The sequence below is a fragment of the Aspergillus aculeatinus genome (genome assembly GCF_003184765.1).
Source record: "Aspergillus aculeatinus CBS 121060 unplaced genomic scaffold BO66scaffold_13, whole genome shotgun sequence".
NCBI classification, from domain to species: domain Eukaryota; kingdom Fungi; phylum Ascomycota; class Eurotiomycetes; order Eurotiales; family Aspergillaceae; genus Aspergillus; species Aspergillus aculeatinus.
In genome coordinates, this window is record NW_020291482.1 from 223,744 (window position 1) to 239,209 (window position 15,466).

Sequence of the window (15,466 nt, forward strand, 5' to 3'; positions counted from 1 at the left end):
TCACTGATAATGAATGCGGTTATCGCCCTTCCTCGGCGTTGACCACCAATCATCATGCCCCACGGAACTACTTGCCAATCTGGTCATCTCTACAGGAGTAGGTACTACCTAGGTATCCCGACCATCTCTCAATTCATCCATCCGCTCCTCCTGGCAGGTATACTACAATGACCTAGAAGGAATTTTCATCGTTCTTGATACTAGGCAGGACGTTCCGATCAAAAGTCTTTGTTTGCACTTATAAGTTAATATCTAGTGGATTTAGTATTACCTCTTTTCCGCGGACAGATGCAATTGTCGGATTCTCATTTCTGAGGCTTCTCACAACTCCAACCGCAGAAGATACTCCAAGGTGAAGACTCAATTACTAAGCTAGGGACGATCTTAAACCATATGATTGATGTTCTTCCATCAGTTACTCATCAATTACTTTACAGGTCTCAAAACAATCCGAGGCAGGCCTCTCGAGCGTGGCGTTCATATCGCATCACAGACAGGAGCAGGAACAGCCTTTCTTCTGGCTGTGCCAACCAACATATTTGGAATAAAAGAACAAATCGTGGATTGAACGCTGCAACAGGTAGGTATAATATGGAAATCGAGAGAAAACAAAATATTGGGTCGGAAGCTGTCCCTCCCCACAGAATGCTCACTTTTGGGCCGCGTCATCTCTAATCTCTCCCCAGAGTCAACAAGGCAGGCCCGTTTACTCGGCAGAGGAGCGAGTCTGGCGCTTGGTGGCGCCGCCCTTGCCAGTGTTGGTAGCAGAGCTGACAGCCTCCGCAGCCTTCTCCTTGGCAGCGCTGGCAGCCTCCTTGCCCTTCTTAACCGGAGCGGCAGCCGGGCTGCTAGCACCGACAGCACCCACGATCAGGAGCACCATGGTAACAAGCACGGCGGCGAGACCACCAGCAACATCAGGAACCTGCTTCACAGCAGCGATGGGGTCCTGCTTGGCCAAACCAACGAAACGATCAACCTTCTCGCGGACGTGGGCCACGGGGTTCTCCTTGAAGCTGACGCTGGGCTCGACAACCTGCTCCTCCGGCTTGGGCTTGTTGGCCTCCTCCTCAGCCAGTTCGATGGGGTGCTTGATATCAAAAGTCTCCTTGCGGAGCTGCTCGGCATCTTCTTCGGAGTGACCAATGTAGATGTTGTCAAAGAGAATGTCGTTCTGCATAGTCCAGATTTCGAAACCAATCTGTCTCAGGAATTAGTCGGTTGTTCACGCAACAGCCGAGATGATAGGGGATAACTTACGGCGCCCATGGGCTCGAAGTTGGAAGGAGTCTTGTCCTCGAAGTAGGCGGGGTTGGCAATCTTGCGGGGGGCCCAGGGACCCTTGTAGGCGGGGTTGTCGACCAGAGGAGCAGTCCACTTGCCCTTGTAGGCGGGGTTCTTGATCAGGGGAGCAGTCCAGGGACCACAGCCAGCAGCCTCCTGGCACTTGGGGTTGGGAACAGTGGGAGGAACCCAGTCGCCGTCCTCCTCATCGTCCCAGTCCTCGGGCTTCTCGGCCTCGGGGTCAGGAATGCTGGTGGGCTCATCCTCCAGCCAATCCTCGGGCTTCTCGGCATCCTCATCAACGATCTCGTAAGGAGCATCCTCATCCCAATCCTCGGGCTTGGTGGCCTCAGGGTCAGCGATCTTGGACTCGTCGACCCAGTCGGAGGGCTTCTTGTCCTTAGGGTCATCAATCTCCTTCTCGGGGTTGACAGCAGGACTGAAGTCCTCGAGCAAGTTACCGCTCTTAGCCTCCTCACCATCAATCAGAATGGAGAAAGTCTGATCGGGGCGGACAATCAGAGTGTACAAGGAGGTGACCTTGTTGGTACGAGCGGCAGGAGGAGCCTTCAGGTGCTTCTCCTCGTACTCGCCGGTCTTGGGGTTCTTGTGACGGAAGATGAAGTGCACCTAGAAAATGATTAGTTGCTGCTACACACGTCAATTGTTTGCAGAAAGCCAATGTACCTTGTTGGTGGCACCGCACTTGTCGGGACCGAACATGATAACGTAAGGAGAGGCGTTGGAGAACTCCTCAGACTGGAGCTTCTTGTTGTCCTGGAGAAGCTTCAGGTAGGCGCCACCACAAACCAGGGAGTCTAAAAGCGAATGGTCAGCAACCCTTCGAGTTGGCCGTACATATGCGATGAACAGGACGTACTTTGCGGCTTGACCTCATACTGGACAACCAGGGTCTTGTCCTTGTTGTCGATCTTCTTGGGGAACTTGGAGGAGATGGCGTGGTGGGCAGCAACATTCTTAACGACGAGACCCTTGTCTCCCTCGATTCCCTTCAGCACAGTAGGCTCTTCGACAGACCATTCGCCAACATAGGCCCAGTCCTCCTCAGACTTGGAGTCCTCCTTCTTGGCGTGGGAAGGAGTCCACCGGCTATCCCAGTCATCGGTGAACTGCTCCAAGAAAGGAGCCTTGAGGGTGGTAGGCTATTGGTGCGGAGTCAGCATTATGCAACTGTGGTCAGAAAGAACCGGGCGACGATTCAACATACGGTGAAAGTAGGCTTCTCCGCAATGGAGGTGGTCTCGGGCTTCTTCTCGGTCTCGTCAGCATGGGCCATGCCCATGATGGAGGCCGAGGAGACCAGGGCGGAAGTCAAGGCAGCGTTGAAACGCATTGTGAATGGGGATTGGCGCTCTGGAGGCTAGAACAACGAAAACAAACACACGAGCGCACCCGCGAATTAACCTCGATGGGCCGGGTGATTGTAGGAGAGAATATCTCAAAGAAGTCGCGGTACAATGGGGCGACAAGCAGGGATGGGGGAGGGTGGGAGGTGGAGGGTATGTGAAGACAGAAGAACGGGGGAGAATGGGGGAAATGGAAGGTTGGTTATATAAGAAGCTGCATGAAGCTGGGAAGTTCCAGGTGGCCTCTTCCTCTCTCTTCCGCGGCCGCTGCTTCTTTGGGGCCCGCGGGTAAGGTCCCGCCTGCCCGATTTGGTTTAGCCAGCCTGCCAAAGAATTACGCCGTCCTAGCGCGTATTCGCTCTGTTTCGGTACTGTCATTGGGGTAATTTAGCAGAAACACTGCTTGTGCTACCCCCAGCTGTGGTGCATGACCTTCTTGATGTTCGTGCTCGCAAGATTCAAATAGATCAGATATGCCTCTACGCCTATCCCTTGAGAGCAAAAGCGCCCCTACTTTTATCAGAAAAATATGCTTTGGGGGCTTCTTTTTCAATCTGTCATCCATCATGTACTGCCTGTCCGCCAATGACAACCAGCCGATGGCGCAAGTGTTTCTCCCCCCCGCTACCTTAATTGAAATTAATGGCCGATGCTTTTCTTCCCCTCCCCGCCCAACGTCTTTTTTTTTCGACCTCCCCTCTTCTCTTCCTGTCACACCACAACATTTGTCGCTGTGTGACTCGAGACATACCGATTGTCGCAAGGGCATATAAGTCTGGAGGTTCTCAGTCACTCACGGACAACAGACTAAAGAGGCGCTGCGATCACTTTCCAGCCGCCGTCACGGACCACCGGGATCTACACTGCCAATCTGCGGAGGCACAACCCCAACAATAATCGCCATGTGCCAAGAACACGAGAACCAGAACAATGACCACCTGGTTCAATCCTCCGACCCGGAGCACCCGGCTAACCTGATTCCTGATCTCTGTCGCCGGTTCTACAACTGGGGTTGGGTTACCGGTACTGGTGGTGGGGTACGGAGCTGTCGCAATCCTCGAGGATGACCCAAAATGCGTGTGCTAATTCGAAACGTTCTGTGTAGACTTCCATCCGCCAGGGCGAACACATTTTCATCGCGCCCTCCGGTGTGCAGAAGGAGATGATGAAGTCTGAGAACATCTTCGTCCTGCAGTTCCCCACGCCCAAGTACCCCCCGTCTGAGCGCAAGTACATCCGCAAACCTCTCAACCTGAACCCCTCCGCTTGCACTCCTCTGTTCTTGGCCGCCTTTGAACGTGGCGCCGGATGCTGCATTCACACCCACTCCCAGTGGGCCGTCCTGGTGACGCTTCTGGTCGAGCGCGAGAAGGGCCCCGATGCCTGCTTTGAGATCAGCAACATTGAGCAGATCAAGGGTATTCCCGCTGGAAAGGGCAAGGGCTACCTGGGCTTCTTCGATACCCTGCGCATCCCCATCATCGACAACACGGCGTTCGAGGAGGATCTGACTGGTAGCTTGGAGAAGGCGATGGATGCGTATCCGGACACCTATGCCGTCCTTGTCCGTAGACACGGAATGTAAGTCATCGCGCTCGCGTATCATTTGTATGGTTGACTGGAGACTAATTGGAGGCGCATCTAGCTACGTCTGGGGTGACAATGTTGCCAAGGCGAAGACTCAGTGTGAGAGCTTGGACTATCTGTTCCAGCTGGCTGTGGAAATGCACAAGCTTGGTCTTCCCTGGGTGAAATAAGGATCTTGTTCGTTAGTAGCATAGCCATGATGACGAAGCGGAGTTTATATATATGGGATGAAAGCGTGGTCAAAGTTGATTATGGAAGAGAGAGATTCACACGAGCTTTCATGCAATGACGAATGTATGCCAATCGCACAGCATATTTCTGTAGTGTAGAGTAGACACGATCAACTCTTTCGTACATGAAGCCTAATTCATGTCATTCTTGTACAACTACGAAGTAGTAGCTAAGTAAATAACAAGTTACTGTAAACAGCTCGCTGGGTGGAGGGTCTTGGCGGGAGAAGCCTAAACCATTCGGAGTTGGCGCGGGATCCTCAGGCTCGTCAAGGCGGGCCGCCCTGTCGACGGACAGACAGACAGACTGACTGACTGAATCGCTCCCCGTCATCGCCAATCACTCCTCCATCCCGCGGTCCCTCCTTCACCTCCTCCTCCTCCTTCACCTCCGTCCCTCCGTACCTGTCTTCCTCGCTATTCGGACACCATTTTACCAATTCCATACTCCGAACTCAAATCTTTCTCGCATCCCTGTTCCTATTTGATCCTTATTCATGGATCTCGACGCAGGAGATTCCCCGTGGGGCGGTAAGCAAGACATCAGGCAGTCACGGATACAATCGCAATCGTGTCTCCTCTAATGCACCGCATGCAGACGTCCCATCTCAGTCGCCCCCCACCCATACCGCTCCCGAAACTGACACTCAAGAGACATGTTCGTCTTCTAATATCTCCTTAATTGCTGTCCGCATAATCTAACCGACATTGACACAGCTCCCGACCAACCGACACAGCCAGCTAGCTCCAACAATGCTTCCCGTTCTCCCGTCCGAAGAGGCCCCAGGGGCACCCGCCGGATCAATGCGCAGGCGACCAAGTTAGAAGCCGTCGACGATTCTTTCGACCCCCTCGGTCCGCTTGGAGACAAGGCCACGGAAAGCAGCCCCAACGAACAGGCTCCGACCCCACCGCAAAAGGAGGCGTTCGGCGCGCGCGGCGTGCGTCCGACCTCTTCGGCATCGCAGGCATCCAGTAGTGCGGCGCTGGGAGAGTCTGTAAACCTTGAAGAGGATGGTGCGGGATTCCGAGGCCCTCCGCCGGTCCAGCCCCCGAGTGATGTGGAGGGGTCAAAGCGACAGTCCGAACCCAGCATCAGCGTCGAGAAGGCCGCGAATCCGACTTTTGACATCACTGTTGGCGACCCGCACAAAGTTGGAGATCTCACGAGCAGTCATATCGTGTATCAAGTCAGGACGAAGGTATGGATGTCGCTTGTCGGGCTGCGAGCTAGTCGGCCCCTTTGGTTGAGAGGACGCTAACGCTGGATTCCAGACGACCTCTAAAGCCTACAGACAACCGGAGTTCACGGTCAGCCGGCGATACCGCGACTTCTTGTGGCTCTACAACTCCATGCACAACAACAACCCCGGTGTCGTTGTTCCTCCACCCCCGGAGAAGCAAGCAGTAGGTCGGTTCGATACGAACTTCGTCGAGTCTCGAAGAGCTGCCCTGGAGCGCATGTTGAACAAGATTGCGGCGCATCCCATTCTTCAACATGATGGGGACCTGAAGATTTTCCTGGAGAGCGACACGTTCAACCTTGACGTGAAGAACAAGGAAAATCGGGAACCTGATCTCGGGCAAAGCAAGGGCATGTTCAGTTCTTTCGGGATTAATGTTGGTGGAGGTGGGAAGTTTGTTGAACATGACGATGTAAGCGGCATCCCCGAGCCACATGGAACGCTTGACTGACAAATCTGCAGTGGTTCCATGACCGCAAGATCTATCTCGATGCCTTGGAGAATCAGCTGAAGGCGTTGCTGAAGTCTGTCGACTCCGTGGTGGCTCAGCGGAAAGGATTGGCCGAAGCAGCGGGCGACTTTTCTGCATCAATTCACGCCTTGGCTGCTGTCGAGCTCTCTCCTGCACTGTCGGCCCCTTTGGAGGGTCTTTCCGACCTTCAGTTGCGTATCAGGGAGTTATATGAGCGTCAAGCACAGCAGGATGTTCTCACCCTCGGAATTACTATCGACGAGTACTTGCGACTGATTGGCAGTGTCAAGACAGCGTTCACTCAACGACAAAAGGCATTCCACAGCTGGCATGCGGCCGAGGCTGAATTGCAGAAACGCAAGCACACCCAGGAGAAACTGCTCAGGCAAGGAAAGACCCAACAGGATCGCCTCACGCAGATCAATGCCGACGTGGCCGATGCTGAACGGAAATCCCATCAGGCACGGTTGTTGTTCGAGGATATGGGCCGGTTGATGCGGAATGAACTCCAGCGATTCGAGAAGGAGAAGGTGGAGGACTTCAAGTCTGGTGTGGAGACATTCCTGGAGAGCGCCGTCGAAGCCCAGAAGGAGGTATGTGTTTCAGGTTCAATCTCCGAAATACCATATACTGACTGATGCAGTTGATTGAACTGTGGGAGACCTTCCTCATGCAGCTCGACGCGGGAGAAGAAGGCAATTTGCTGTATGGTGCACCTGGGGCAGGCGATGCTCCAACCGAATCAGTTCCGGAGACAGCCCCAGCCGAAGCAGCGGAAGAGGCTTAAGTGATATCCCGTTCTCCCTCGCCTCTGTATAAAATAACCCGCCACGACTCATTGACGGCCCTCCAACTGTCATAGTCTTTATACTCCTTGTGTCTCGTTTGCAATCCCTCGGTGCGGCGCACAGTTGTTCATATCCGGCGAGTTCTTAACAAGTACGCAACCCAGATAACTGTTTAGCAGCGCATTTAAGCCCTTACTTTTCTTCACCTCATGTAGTCTAATCCCAATGTCAAATTTGAAACAAACGAACAAGCAAGAAAACTCCATTCAAATAGGTGCGTGGTATGATGACGATGTGTGTGTATACTGTACATAAAAAAAACAAATTTGGGGGGGGAGGGAAAAACAATCCCACAACAACGATCCCAGAAACACCTCCCCATCTTCAAGCCCGTCACATAGTACAAATCTAGCTGGGGTAAAATAAAAAGGAAGGCGGAAAAAAGGCCGGGGCCAACAATCAACCTCGCCCCCTCCTTTCGTTTCGCTTCAACTTCCTCAAACAAACGACTAAGACCCAAATCACCACTTCTTCTTCTTCTCCGAAGGGCCGGCCTCCTGCTGTCCGAACGAACTGATCAAATCCAACAGGTTGTCGTCCTCTTCCTCGGCCTCCGCCTGAGCCGCCTCGGCGTCGGCCGTCTTCTCGGCCTCGCTCCCAGCAGGGGCGGTGTTGGTGTCGAACCCGCGACCGAACTTGGCACGGAAGGCCGCCAGGCGTCCGGCCTCGTCCTGCTCCAGGCTGGCCAGCCGGCTGGACGAGGGGTTCCACATGACGGAGTTGCGCGTGTCGCGGGTGGAGCGGTAGATGGGGAGCGGGGAGGAGGTCCGGTGCGTGAAGGTGCTGCCGTCTGACAGGGTGATCAGCTGCGTGAACTGGTAGGGCCGCTTGGGGCGGCGCAGGAGGGTGGCATGGCGGCATTGCGAGCAGATGAAGGTCGTCGAGGGTTGAAGCCGGGCCGTCGTGGCCGTGGCCGTGACCGTGCTGCGGCGGAGGGGGGTGGTGAAGGACATTTTCTTTGGAGGGGGTTGCAGATATAGTTTCGGGTCTGGTCTTGGGACCTGGACCTTCAGGGGATTAAAGCAAGAGAAGGAGTGGGTGATATGTGTTTTGTATTTGTGATCTGCGATTTGGATGCGGTCAATTCGGGGCGGTTTTCTCTCTCTTCTTTTTCCCGAGCTGCTGGGGAAATTTGGGATGCGCGCGGATCCGGTAGGCGGTCAGTTTGCTCCGGCGGCCCTTTTTTCTTTCCTTGACAATCGGCGCTTCGGGGAACCTCCGGAGGTAATTCTAACTAACTTTCCTTAACTGCATAAACATACACGATGATATTGAGGGGCACTAGTTAATGCATTGTTCTTGATTTACTGCTGCAACATTGAGTATCAAGCTCAAATCATCCATACTCCCGTCATCATTCATCACGACAACTTCCAACATACAACTTACCCGAATATGCCTCCATACTCTCGACACATGCTTGCAGCAGGCCGGACTGCAGCAAGCTCCAGCTTGCTCAGAGGTACACCCCAACACCTTTAAACTGCCCCAATCGCACATCAACTGACCCATTCTCTAGTCCTCACCCCTGTAATACTACCACATTCAATTCCTGCTACACCCACTCCCACCGTTTCCGCAAAACCAACGTCCCACACCATCACCACCAGCAAACGAACCCTCACCACCTCCCCCGCAACCCACCAAGAAGAACAAGAAGAACAGCCCTCACAAATACCCTTACCCACGCCGCCCACCCAACAGGACCTATCAACGCAAATCCGCCTACTAATGCGCCAAGTCCCCTACCCCGTCGCCATCATCACCTCCACCGATCCGCACGCGCACGCCCACACCTCCGCATCACCATCCCCATCACCATCGCAACCTCCCTCATCCCCCACCCCCTTCCGCGGCATGACCGTCTCGTCTTTCAACACAGTAACCCTCCACCCAACCCCAATCATCTCCTTCAACGTCCGCCGCCCGTCCGAAACCCTCACCGCCCTCCAGTCCTCCGGCCGCTTTCTCGTGCACCTCCTCGCGCCGCATCCGCGCACCGCCGCCCTCGCCCGGGACTTCTCGCGCGGGAACCGTCGGCTAGGGATCTTGCCTGCCCCGGAGACAGGGGGTCCGTCAGGAGGGGAGGAGGAGGAGGAGCCGGGGACAGCGGGGTATGAATTCGCGGCTCTGCCGCCCTCGCCCGTCGAAAGCGAGACCGTCAGCACCAGCACCACCAACCCCAAAGACGCACACCCCCCTCCTCTCCCGTTATTACGGCGCCGGAATCCATCCCCCGGAAGTGCTGCACACCCAAAGGACCAGGAAAAGGTGGTGGACGATTTCCCCTTTGTGTTCGAGTGTCGAGTGCTGCCGCAGTCGATCCAGGTGCAGGATCACACGATCGTGGTGGGGAGGGTGGTGCGGGCGATCACCCGTCCAAAACATGCCGGAGAAGCAGCAGCCACGATGAGGGACCACCAGGTCCAGCAGGACGCCAAGGATTTGTGTTTGACGTATGCGGATACGCGGTTTTGGGAGATGGGGAAAGAGATTTGAACGCCTTGTTTCCCCCTTGAGTGGTGTATATTGGTTGGACTTGGATTTGTATGTTATGCTTGGAAGATAGGGCTTGCGTAGGTGGGAGTTGGGAATCGTTGGGTTGGTGGAGTTGGAGTGGGAGTGGGAGTGTACTGTACCTATACCCTTGTTGATTGATTCATTGGGGGTTGTTATATAAAGATTTTCGATTTACGGAATATATACCAGATGACATAGAGGTATGAATGGCTCGTTGGTTTAAGATGAATGCAATATAGTTGGCTACTGGCTGTGCAAGCTAGTTACGCGCTGCCACATTACATACACTACAGACACTACAGACACTAACTTACAGCATTAGTCGGATGCACTGAACACAAGTTCTAAAGTTCATAGATCTCTAGTCCTGATTACTACAAGCAGACTTCATGCAACAGGTTTCTTTTATCGCAATGTAGGAAGTTTAGACTCTACTTAATGACACGGTTTTATTTGTTCATAGGCTTGCGATAAGAACCAGATCAACAAGCATCGCAGCTCCAGGCTCAATCAACCCTGTCGGTCCACCAAACCCGAAGACATACGATCACCCACACAACCTGGAGCATCACGTATGAAGATCAACAAACACGGAAAGGAATTCAACGAGTTTTGAGAGTCAGGTGCCCCAGAGCGAGAAACTCCATCTCAAAATCCTAGTTGCCCTTGCCAGTCGAGCTGGGACTACCACTGCCGCTGCCGCTACTGCCACTACCGCCGCTTCCACTGCCACTGCCCCGGCTGCCGGCCCGCTGGAACGGGCTAGCAATGGGTCGGACACCCGCACTTTGAGCGTTGCCATCTGAGCCAGAGATGCTCCGCTTGTCAGCAACCGAATCCGACAGATCGAACTGATAAGGGTGTCGACGGCTGTGGGCGTCCACAAAATCAGACCCATACAGACTGCTTCGTGCAGATCGATTGGAGAACGAGCGGTCCCGCGTAGCGAAATCAGCATCGAAGTAGGTACCGCTATGGCCGATTGGAGATGTCGGGAAGTGGGCAAGGTAAGACGGAGCCTGAACCGGGCTGGCTGGATGAGACAGCGAATCACCGACAGGGGACGAAGTCTGCTGAAGAGGGCTGGATTTCAACGCGGGGAAACTCAGTCCTAAGATTGATCGGGTGGTGGGAGCAGCAGTCAAGGCGGCGAGGGACAAACTGGGTGCATCGGTGAGAGGGTTCGTGCCGGGCAGATTTCCTTCCGGAGTGAGCGGAGCGGGATCCAGGAGCATCTGCTGCTGTTGCTGTTGCTGAATGGCTTGTTCAATAGCGGCAGCTTGCTGCCAGAGTTGATTGGTGCGCAACTGGTACTCCTGCACAGACTGACCGATGCTGGAGAATTGCTCGTTAAAGCTGACTTCCAGCTTGGCTTGATCCTGTTCCCTCGCAAATTGTTCCGCAGCACGACGCTCCCTCTCGTTCAGACCCTGTGCGTTAGCAGAGACAATGCGCTCGTACTGTTCGTTGACGCGAGTCCGGCGGCCCTGAAGGCGTTCTTTCCTCTGCACAGTGGAATTCAATTCACTTTCCAAAGATGACACCTCACGGGAGATTGCAGTTCGAGCAGCAACGAGTTCCTCCTTGGCCAGATTGAGCTGTTCCAACTCTTGGTCGAATTTGGCCTTCTGGTTTGTCCATTCCTCGAGTTCCTCCTCCGGGACGTTCTGCAAGGTGTCCAGCTGGCTTTCGAGTGCGGCGGTGGCCTCCTCGGTTTGCTTGATATTCCTTTCGAGCTGTAGCGAGCGCTGCTTCTGTCGATTTTCATCCGTACCGCTCTGAAGCCGGTGATTGAAGTTTTCCAACTCTTTCCGGATCTTCGAGATTGCGAGCTTGTGATCATTTTTGGCCTTTCTCAGCCGAGAGCGTTTCTCATTCAGCTTGACCTCGGCGTTGACGATCGAATTCTTGAGTGTGGTAGTCGGGGAAGACGGACGATAAGTTGGCTGCGGAGGAACTGATACCGAAGATACTAAAAGTGGCGTTAGTGATATTGAAATCTATTGCGGGGAGGCTTCGTAGTACCTTGCTCTGCGTCATTTGCGGCGGGGGTCTTGACGCTCATGACACAGATTTCCTCGTCAGTATCGCTCCGCATGAAAGAGCAGGTGTAGGCGCAGTTCGGCGCGAGACCCGAAATTTCACCCCGCCAATGCACAGTGTGTGAGCCCTTAGACGAATCCTGTACTTTGTTGATCACTGCGGTCGCCCACAGTGCACCATTAACACAGACGTAGAATGGTTCCGTTTCTTCTCCTCCAAGACGTCCTGCTTCGCAAGCCCCGGAAACTGAAGAATCATCGGGCGAAGCAAGATCGCCCGCTGCAAACTTGATGGTAGAGCTATCAATCTCGGTTATCCAAACAAGCCCATCATCCAGAGACACTCCTTGTAGATCCTCTTCCGTCATTGCGAGACCTCTGCCGGTTTTCGATAAAGCCCTAGAATGCTCATATTCCCTCATTACCGTCACTTTCGTGCTTGCGAGTGCGGCCCAGAAAGGCTGACGATTCCGAACCTGGTTCGCCTGCCTCCTGCGTTTCTTGGCCGAGATCAGTCTATCGCGACCGTCCTTGTGAGTGGCGGGCGTGATAATCTGACCATCGGCACCGATATAGGAAGAGACACTTGCGCCGGACTCGAACGCAGAATCGATTTGTGTTTGCGAGCCGGCGGATGCTTCGGTATCCACGCGCTTGCCGTTCCGAGGGGGAACCGGAGACCGGTTCTTAGCCATCGACCGTCTCGCCATGGCAGTACCAGCTTGAGCCAATATATGCACCGCAAGTAGACTCCGCATCCAGCTCGGAGAGCTTTGCGGTTCGGTGCGTCGGAATTCGGTGGGCATAAGGTGGGAATACTGCGAGAGGAGATCGGGACTGACGATTTTGGAAGAGAGCAGATGACCTATAACAAAATCCTGTATACCTTTACTGCGGATAAGATGTAATACGAGGACGATGCCAACACAGAGCGCATTGACCCCTCCATTTTTTCCAGAGCCTCCGCCGCCAAGGGTGATGGCGACTTGCACGTGAGCGAGATCTAGGGCAAAATTCTGCGCCCAGGTCCACATGAAGAGGCCCCAGAACAACAGGCAGAACCCATCCATCGCAATCATTGTACCCAGCGATGGTGTTCCGGCGGGACCCTGAAAAATGTCGAAGTTGGAGGTGAGGGAGCCGGAAGACGCGCCACCAGGAGGCATGAAGGTCAAGGAAGCGAACAAGAATTGAACCAGAGTAAGAACCATAGGCGGAAGCTGCAGCAGAAAGATCAAGATCGCGATCGTGTCGTACATCGGGCAAGACTTGAGAATCGTGGAGGCCAGTTGGAGCGGGTTAATCGAAGCACTGGAGGCCGACCTTTTGGTACCGGTCACCGACTTGTCCGTCCGACGCGACGCCTGGGCTGCGAGTCCGCCATTCTGCGGCGCCGCACCATTCGTCTGACCATATGACATGTCCGCGCTGCCTTTTGCGTATCCATTCAGTTGACCTCGTCCGTTACCCTCCGCCTTGGAAGAATCAGTGTTTCCGTTCACCTTGCTTGTGGTTGCGGCGGTTGAGGTTAGAGCCGAGTCGCTGGACGAGCGGGACGGTTGCCAGTCGACCTGGGTGGAAGGGCCAGAAGTCGGATTCGAGGTGCTGGCCGAGGTCCCATTCAGATTTCCATTCGACTTCTGCTTGTTCACTTTCTTTCCGGGACCGACAAGACCGTTCTCATTTCGATTGCTATGACTCTTCCTAGCCGTAGCCGATGAACGTGGCATGGACAAGGGAGCCTAAGTACCTAGGTCCGAGTCAGCTTGGCAAGAGGGAGCCAAGGACTTGGACCAGGCGAGAATTGAAGACGAAGACAGCGTCGGAAAAGGGTACGGGAAGGGGAGGGGAGGTCGGAAAGAGAAATGAAGGTGCGGGAAATGGTGAGCAGAGATGATGTTTAATTTTTGGGGGAGGGGGATGAAGAGATAGAGAAAGGGAGAGAAGGGTTTCAATACAAGGAAGCGTGCGGGAAGGAAAAAAAGGAATGACAGGGAAAGGATAAGAGAGGAAATGGACGGGGAATGGGATGGAGCCAGAACTAAGATGAGAAAGGAAAGGAAAGAAGAAATGGGATTGGATCAGAATTGGGTAGAGGGGGGTGGATGTGCAGGTGAGTGAGAAGTGGGTTTGTAGGAGAAGAACGAGTAAGGAAGAGAGTAGAAGAGACAGAGAGAGAGAAAGGAAAGGTGGCGGGGGGGGAGGGTGGAGTGGAGGGGAAAAGAGGTGGAAGAAGAAGGTAAGAAAATGAGAGAGTGAGAGTGAGAGAGAGAGAAGGGAAAAATGAAGGTAACTGAGGTTTGGTTAGAGACTTTTGGGTTTCTGGATAGACGAAGCGGCGGGAAAAAGACCAGGCAAAAGCTTGGAACGGATCGTCAGAGGGCCGAAAAAAAAAAGAAGGGTCATCTCAGGCAGAAACATTTGGAAAACCTCAGGCAACAATACCCTGCGTCGTATCGAGAACCGCACAGTACCTGACATTACCATACGTGGCTCGCACTGCGCCGGATTCCGGTTGGCTGATAGGAATGGGCTGATGCAGGACACGCCCGGGCATCAACTGTCCAATCCCTGAGTCTACCACCAACAGCAACTAACTACTAACTTATACTATACTCACTCATCTCGAACAACAAGCTATGTGGCTTGTACTGCTTGTACTTCTTCAGCTTCACTATCTCGAAACACTTTGAAAAAGGACAAATTTCCATACGTACATGCTGACACAAGACCAGAAATTGACACCCGAAGCAATCGGTTCTGACGGCTCGATGCAGGAGAAACTAGACACCTGGCTCTTCAGCCACAATCTCGCCCGCCCCCCCCAAGCTGAGACCAATTCAAAGGGTCTCTCTCTGTTTTCAAGGCTGAGACTAAAAACGCTTCTACCCGAAACAGTCTTTGTCAGTCCTTCCAACAGAGTTGAGGACAATCAACAAACGCCCACCTCCGATCTTCAACGGGCCGCTCACCCGCCTAGCCAAACTACTACCGTGCATGCTGCCTATAACCCACCACTACACCAGCACATGAGTACATTACAGTACACTACAGTACAGCATCATGATGGCATCACCGACAGCGTGCCGGTATCTCTCACATGAGCAGTACATCTGAATTCGTTTTCTCCCGGCCAATATGATCAGCGGGGTCTGAATTTCAGCCTCTCTGGACGGACCGACCATAAGACGAAACGGGCTCGTGAGCCTACGTGTTCGCCCCGGCCTGGCTGCAATCAAGCTATCTTGATAGGCCTGCGAAGGACATTGTTGCTCACCCTCTCACGCTTTACCCCTCCTTCACGCGCGTTCGCCCACTGATTCTGTCTTATGCTCTTGGCTTTTGACATGACCGGGGTTGATGCGCTTGGTCCAGCGTTAGGGCACAACTAGGCTGGGCGATCTGGCGATCCCATCCCACGTAGGCTTCTCTTGTGAGGAGGGGGTAGGAAACCCGTGTGCTCCTTGAGATGTACGAGGAAATGACAACGGACGCTCAATTCTAGGCCGCACTTGGGGTACATGCAGTTGAAACTCTACCCCTCGCATCATTTGGTCATTCCGTCAACTTGCAGTCGACAAAGCTCAGATAACAAACGCATAGCCGAGAATCCAAGGGAAGGTGATATCCGCCAGACACACGACCTCACTAGATGTTTCAGGTCTAGATAAGCGTCTTTAAGTTCTAGCACTGGTCTTATCGGGCTAGGGTCAGTGACAAGTCAGTTGACACTCGCTTGATTGCGCCACCAGTGCATCATCCGTATTTGTAAGGAAAAGATACATCGCAAGCTCACCTTTGATTCTACAAGACCTAGACAGGGAGAAATAATCTGGGGTCGTGAAGAATGCTAGCGAGATCGTCGCAGCTGT

General features: G+C 53.7%; 7 protein-coding genes across 7 annotated transcripts; 4 read left to right on the forward strand and 3 right to left on the reverse strand.

The window, feature by feature from the left end:
- Positions 1 to 367: 367 nt before the first annotated feature.
- On the reverse strand, positions 368 to 2,870 carry clxA (calnexin). Its single transcript, XM_025644552.1, has 5 exons — positions 2,513 to 2,870; positions 2,165 to 2,447; positions 1,972 to 2,102; positions 1,261 to 1,914; positions 368 to 1,201 (listed from the first exon to the last, which is right to left on the reverse strand). The coding sequence occupies exons 1-5, from the start codon at positions 2,636 to 2,638 to the stop codon at positions 707 to 709; spliced, it is 1,689 nt and encodes a 562-aa protein (XP_025505942.1). The 5' UTR covers positions 2,639 to 2,870; the 3' UTR covers positions 368 to 706.
- Positions 2,871 to 3,345: 475 nt separating this feature from the next.
- Positions 3,346 to 4,547, forward strand: mde1 (methylthioribulose 1-phosphate dehydratase MDE1). The gene is made up of 3 exons (XM_025646955.1): positions 3,346 to 3,688; positions 3,757 to 4,232; positions 4,297 to 4,547. The coding sequence occupies exons 1-3, from the start codon at positions 3,554 to 3,556 to the stop codon at positions 4,406 to 4,408; spliced, it is 723 nt and encodes a 240-aa protein (XP_025505943.1). The 5' UTR covers positions 3,346 to 3,553; the 3' UTR covers positions 4,409 to 4,547.
- A 418-nt stretch (positions 4,548 to 4,965) lies between these two features.
- On the forward strand, positions 4,966 to 6,971 carry BO66DRAFT_318397 (sorting nexin 1; the record flags this gene model as incomplete). Its single annotated transcript, XM_025643598.1, has 6 exons — positions 4,966 to 4,999; positions 5,067 to 5,126; positions 5,186 to 5,670; positions 5,744 to 6,124; positions 6,175 to 6,783; positions 6,828 to 6,971. 6 exons carry the CDS (start codon positions 4,966 to 4,968, stop codon positions 6,969 to 6,971), a joined length of 1,713 nt encoding a protein of 570 aa, XP_025505944.1.
- A 261-nt stretch (positions 6,972 to 7,232) lies between these two features.
- Positions 7,233 to 8,115, reverse strand: BO66DRAFT_390238 (mitochondrial 54S ribosomal protein bL31m). The gene has a single exon (XM_025646956.1). It carries the CDS (start codon positions 7,983 to 7,985, stop codon positions 7,494 to 7,496), a length of 492 nt encoding a protein of 163 aa, XP_025505945.1. The 5' UTR covers positions 7,986 to 8,115; the 3' UTR covers positions 7,233 to 7,493.
- A 168-nt stretch (positions 8,116 to 8,283) lies between these two features.
- On the forward strand, positions 8,284 to 9,653 carry BO66DRAFT_345570 (flavin reductase family protein). The gene is made up of 2 exons (XM_025644553.1): positions 8,284 to 8,494; positions 8,552 to 9,653. The coding sequence occupies exons 1-2, from the start codon at positions 8,428 to 8,430 to the stop codon at positions 9,529 to 9,531; spliced, it is 1,047 nt and encodes a 348-aa protein (XP_025505946.1). The 5' UTR covers positions 8,284 to 8,427; the 3' UTR covers positions 9,532 to 9,653.
- Positions 9,654 to 10,117: 464 nt separating this feature from the next.
- BO66DRAFT_38218 (putative ubiquitination network signaling protein) lies at positions 10,118 to 13,600 on the reverse strand. Its single transcript, XM_025645993.1, has 2 exons — positions 11,578 to 13,600; positions 10,118 to 11,524 (listed from the first exon to the last, which is right to left on the reverse strand). Exons 1-2 carry the CDS (start codon positions 13,322 to 13,324, stop codon positions 10,209 to 10,211), a joined length of 3,063 nt encoding a protein of 1,020 aa, XP_025505947.1. The 5' UTR covers positions 13,325 to 13,600; the 3' UTR covers positions 10,118 to 10,208.
- A 564-nt stretch (positions 13,601 to 14,164) lies between these two features.
- Positions 14,165 to 14,835, forward strand: BO66DRAFT_38235 (uncharacterized protein). The gene has a single exon (XM_025646004.1). The coding sequence runs from the start codon at positions 14,312 to 14,314 to the stop codon at positions 14,696 to 14,698; it is 387 nt and encodes a 128-aa protein (XP_025505948.1). The 5' UTR covers positions 14,165 to 14,311; the 3' UTR covers positions 14,699 to 14,835.
- Positions 14,836 to 15,466: the final 631 nt, after the last annotated feature.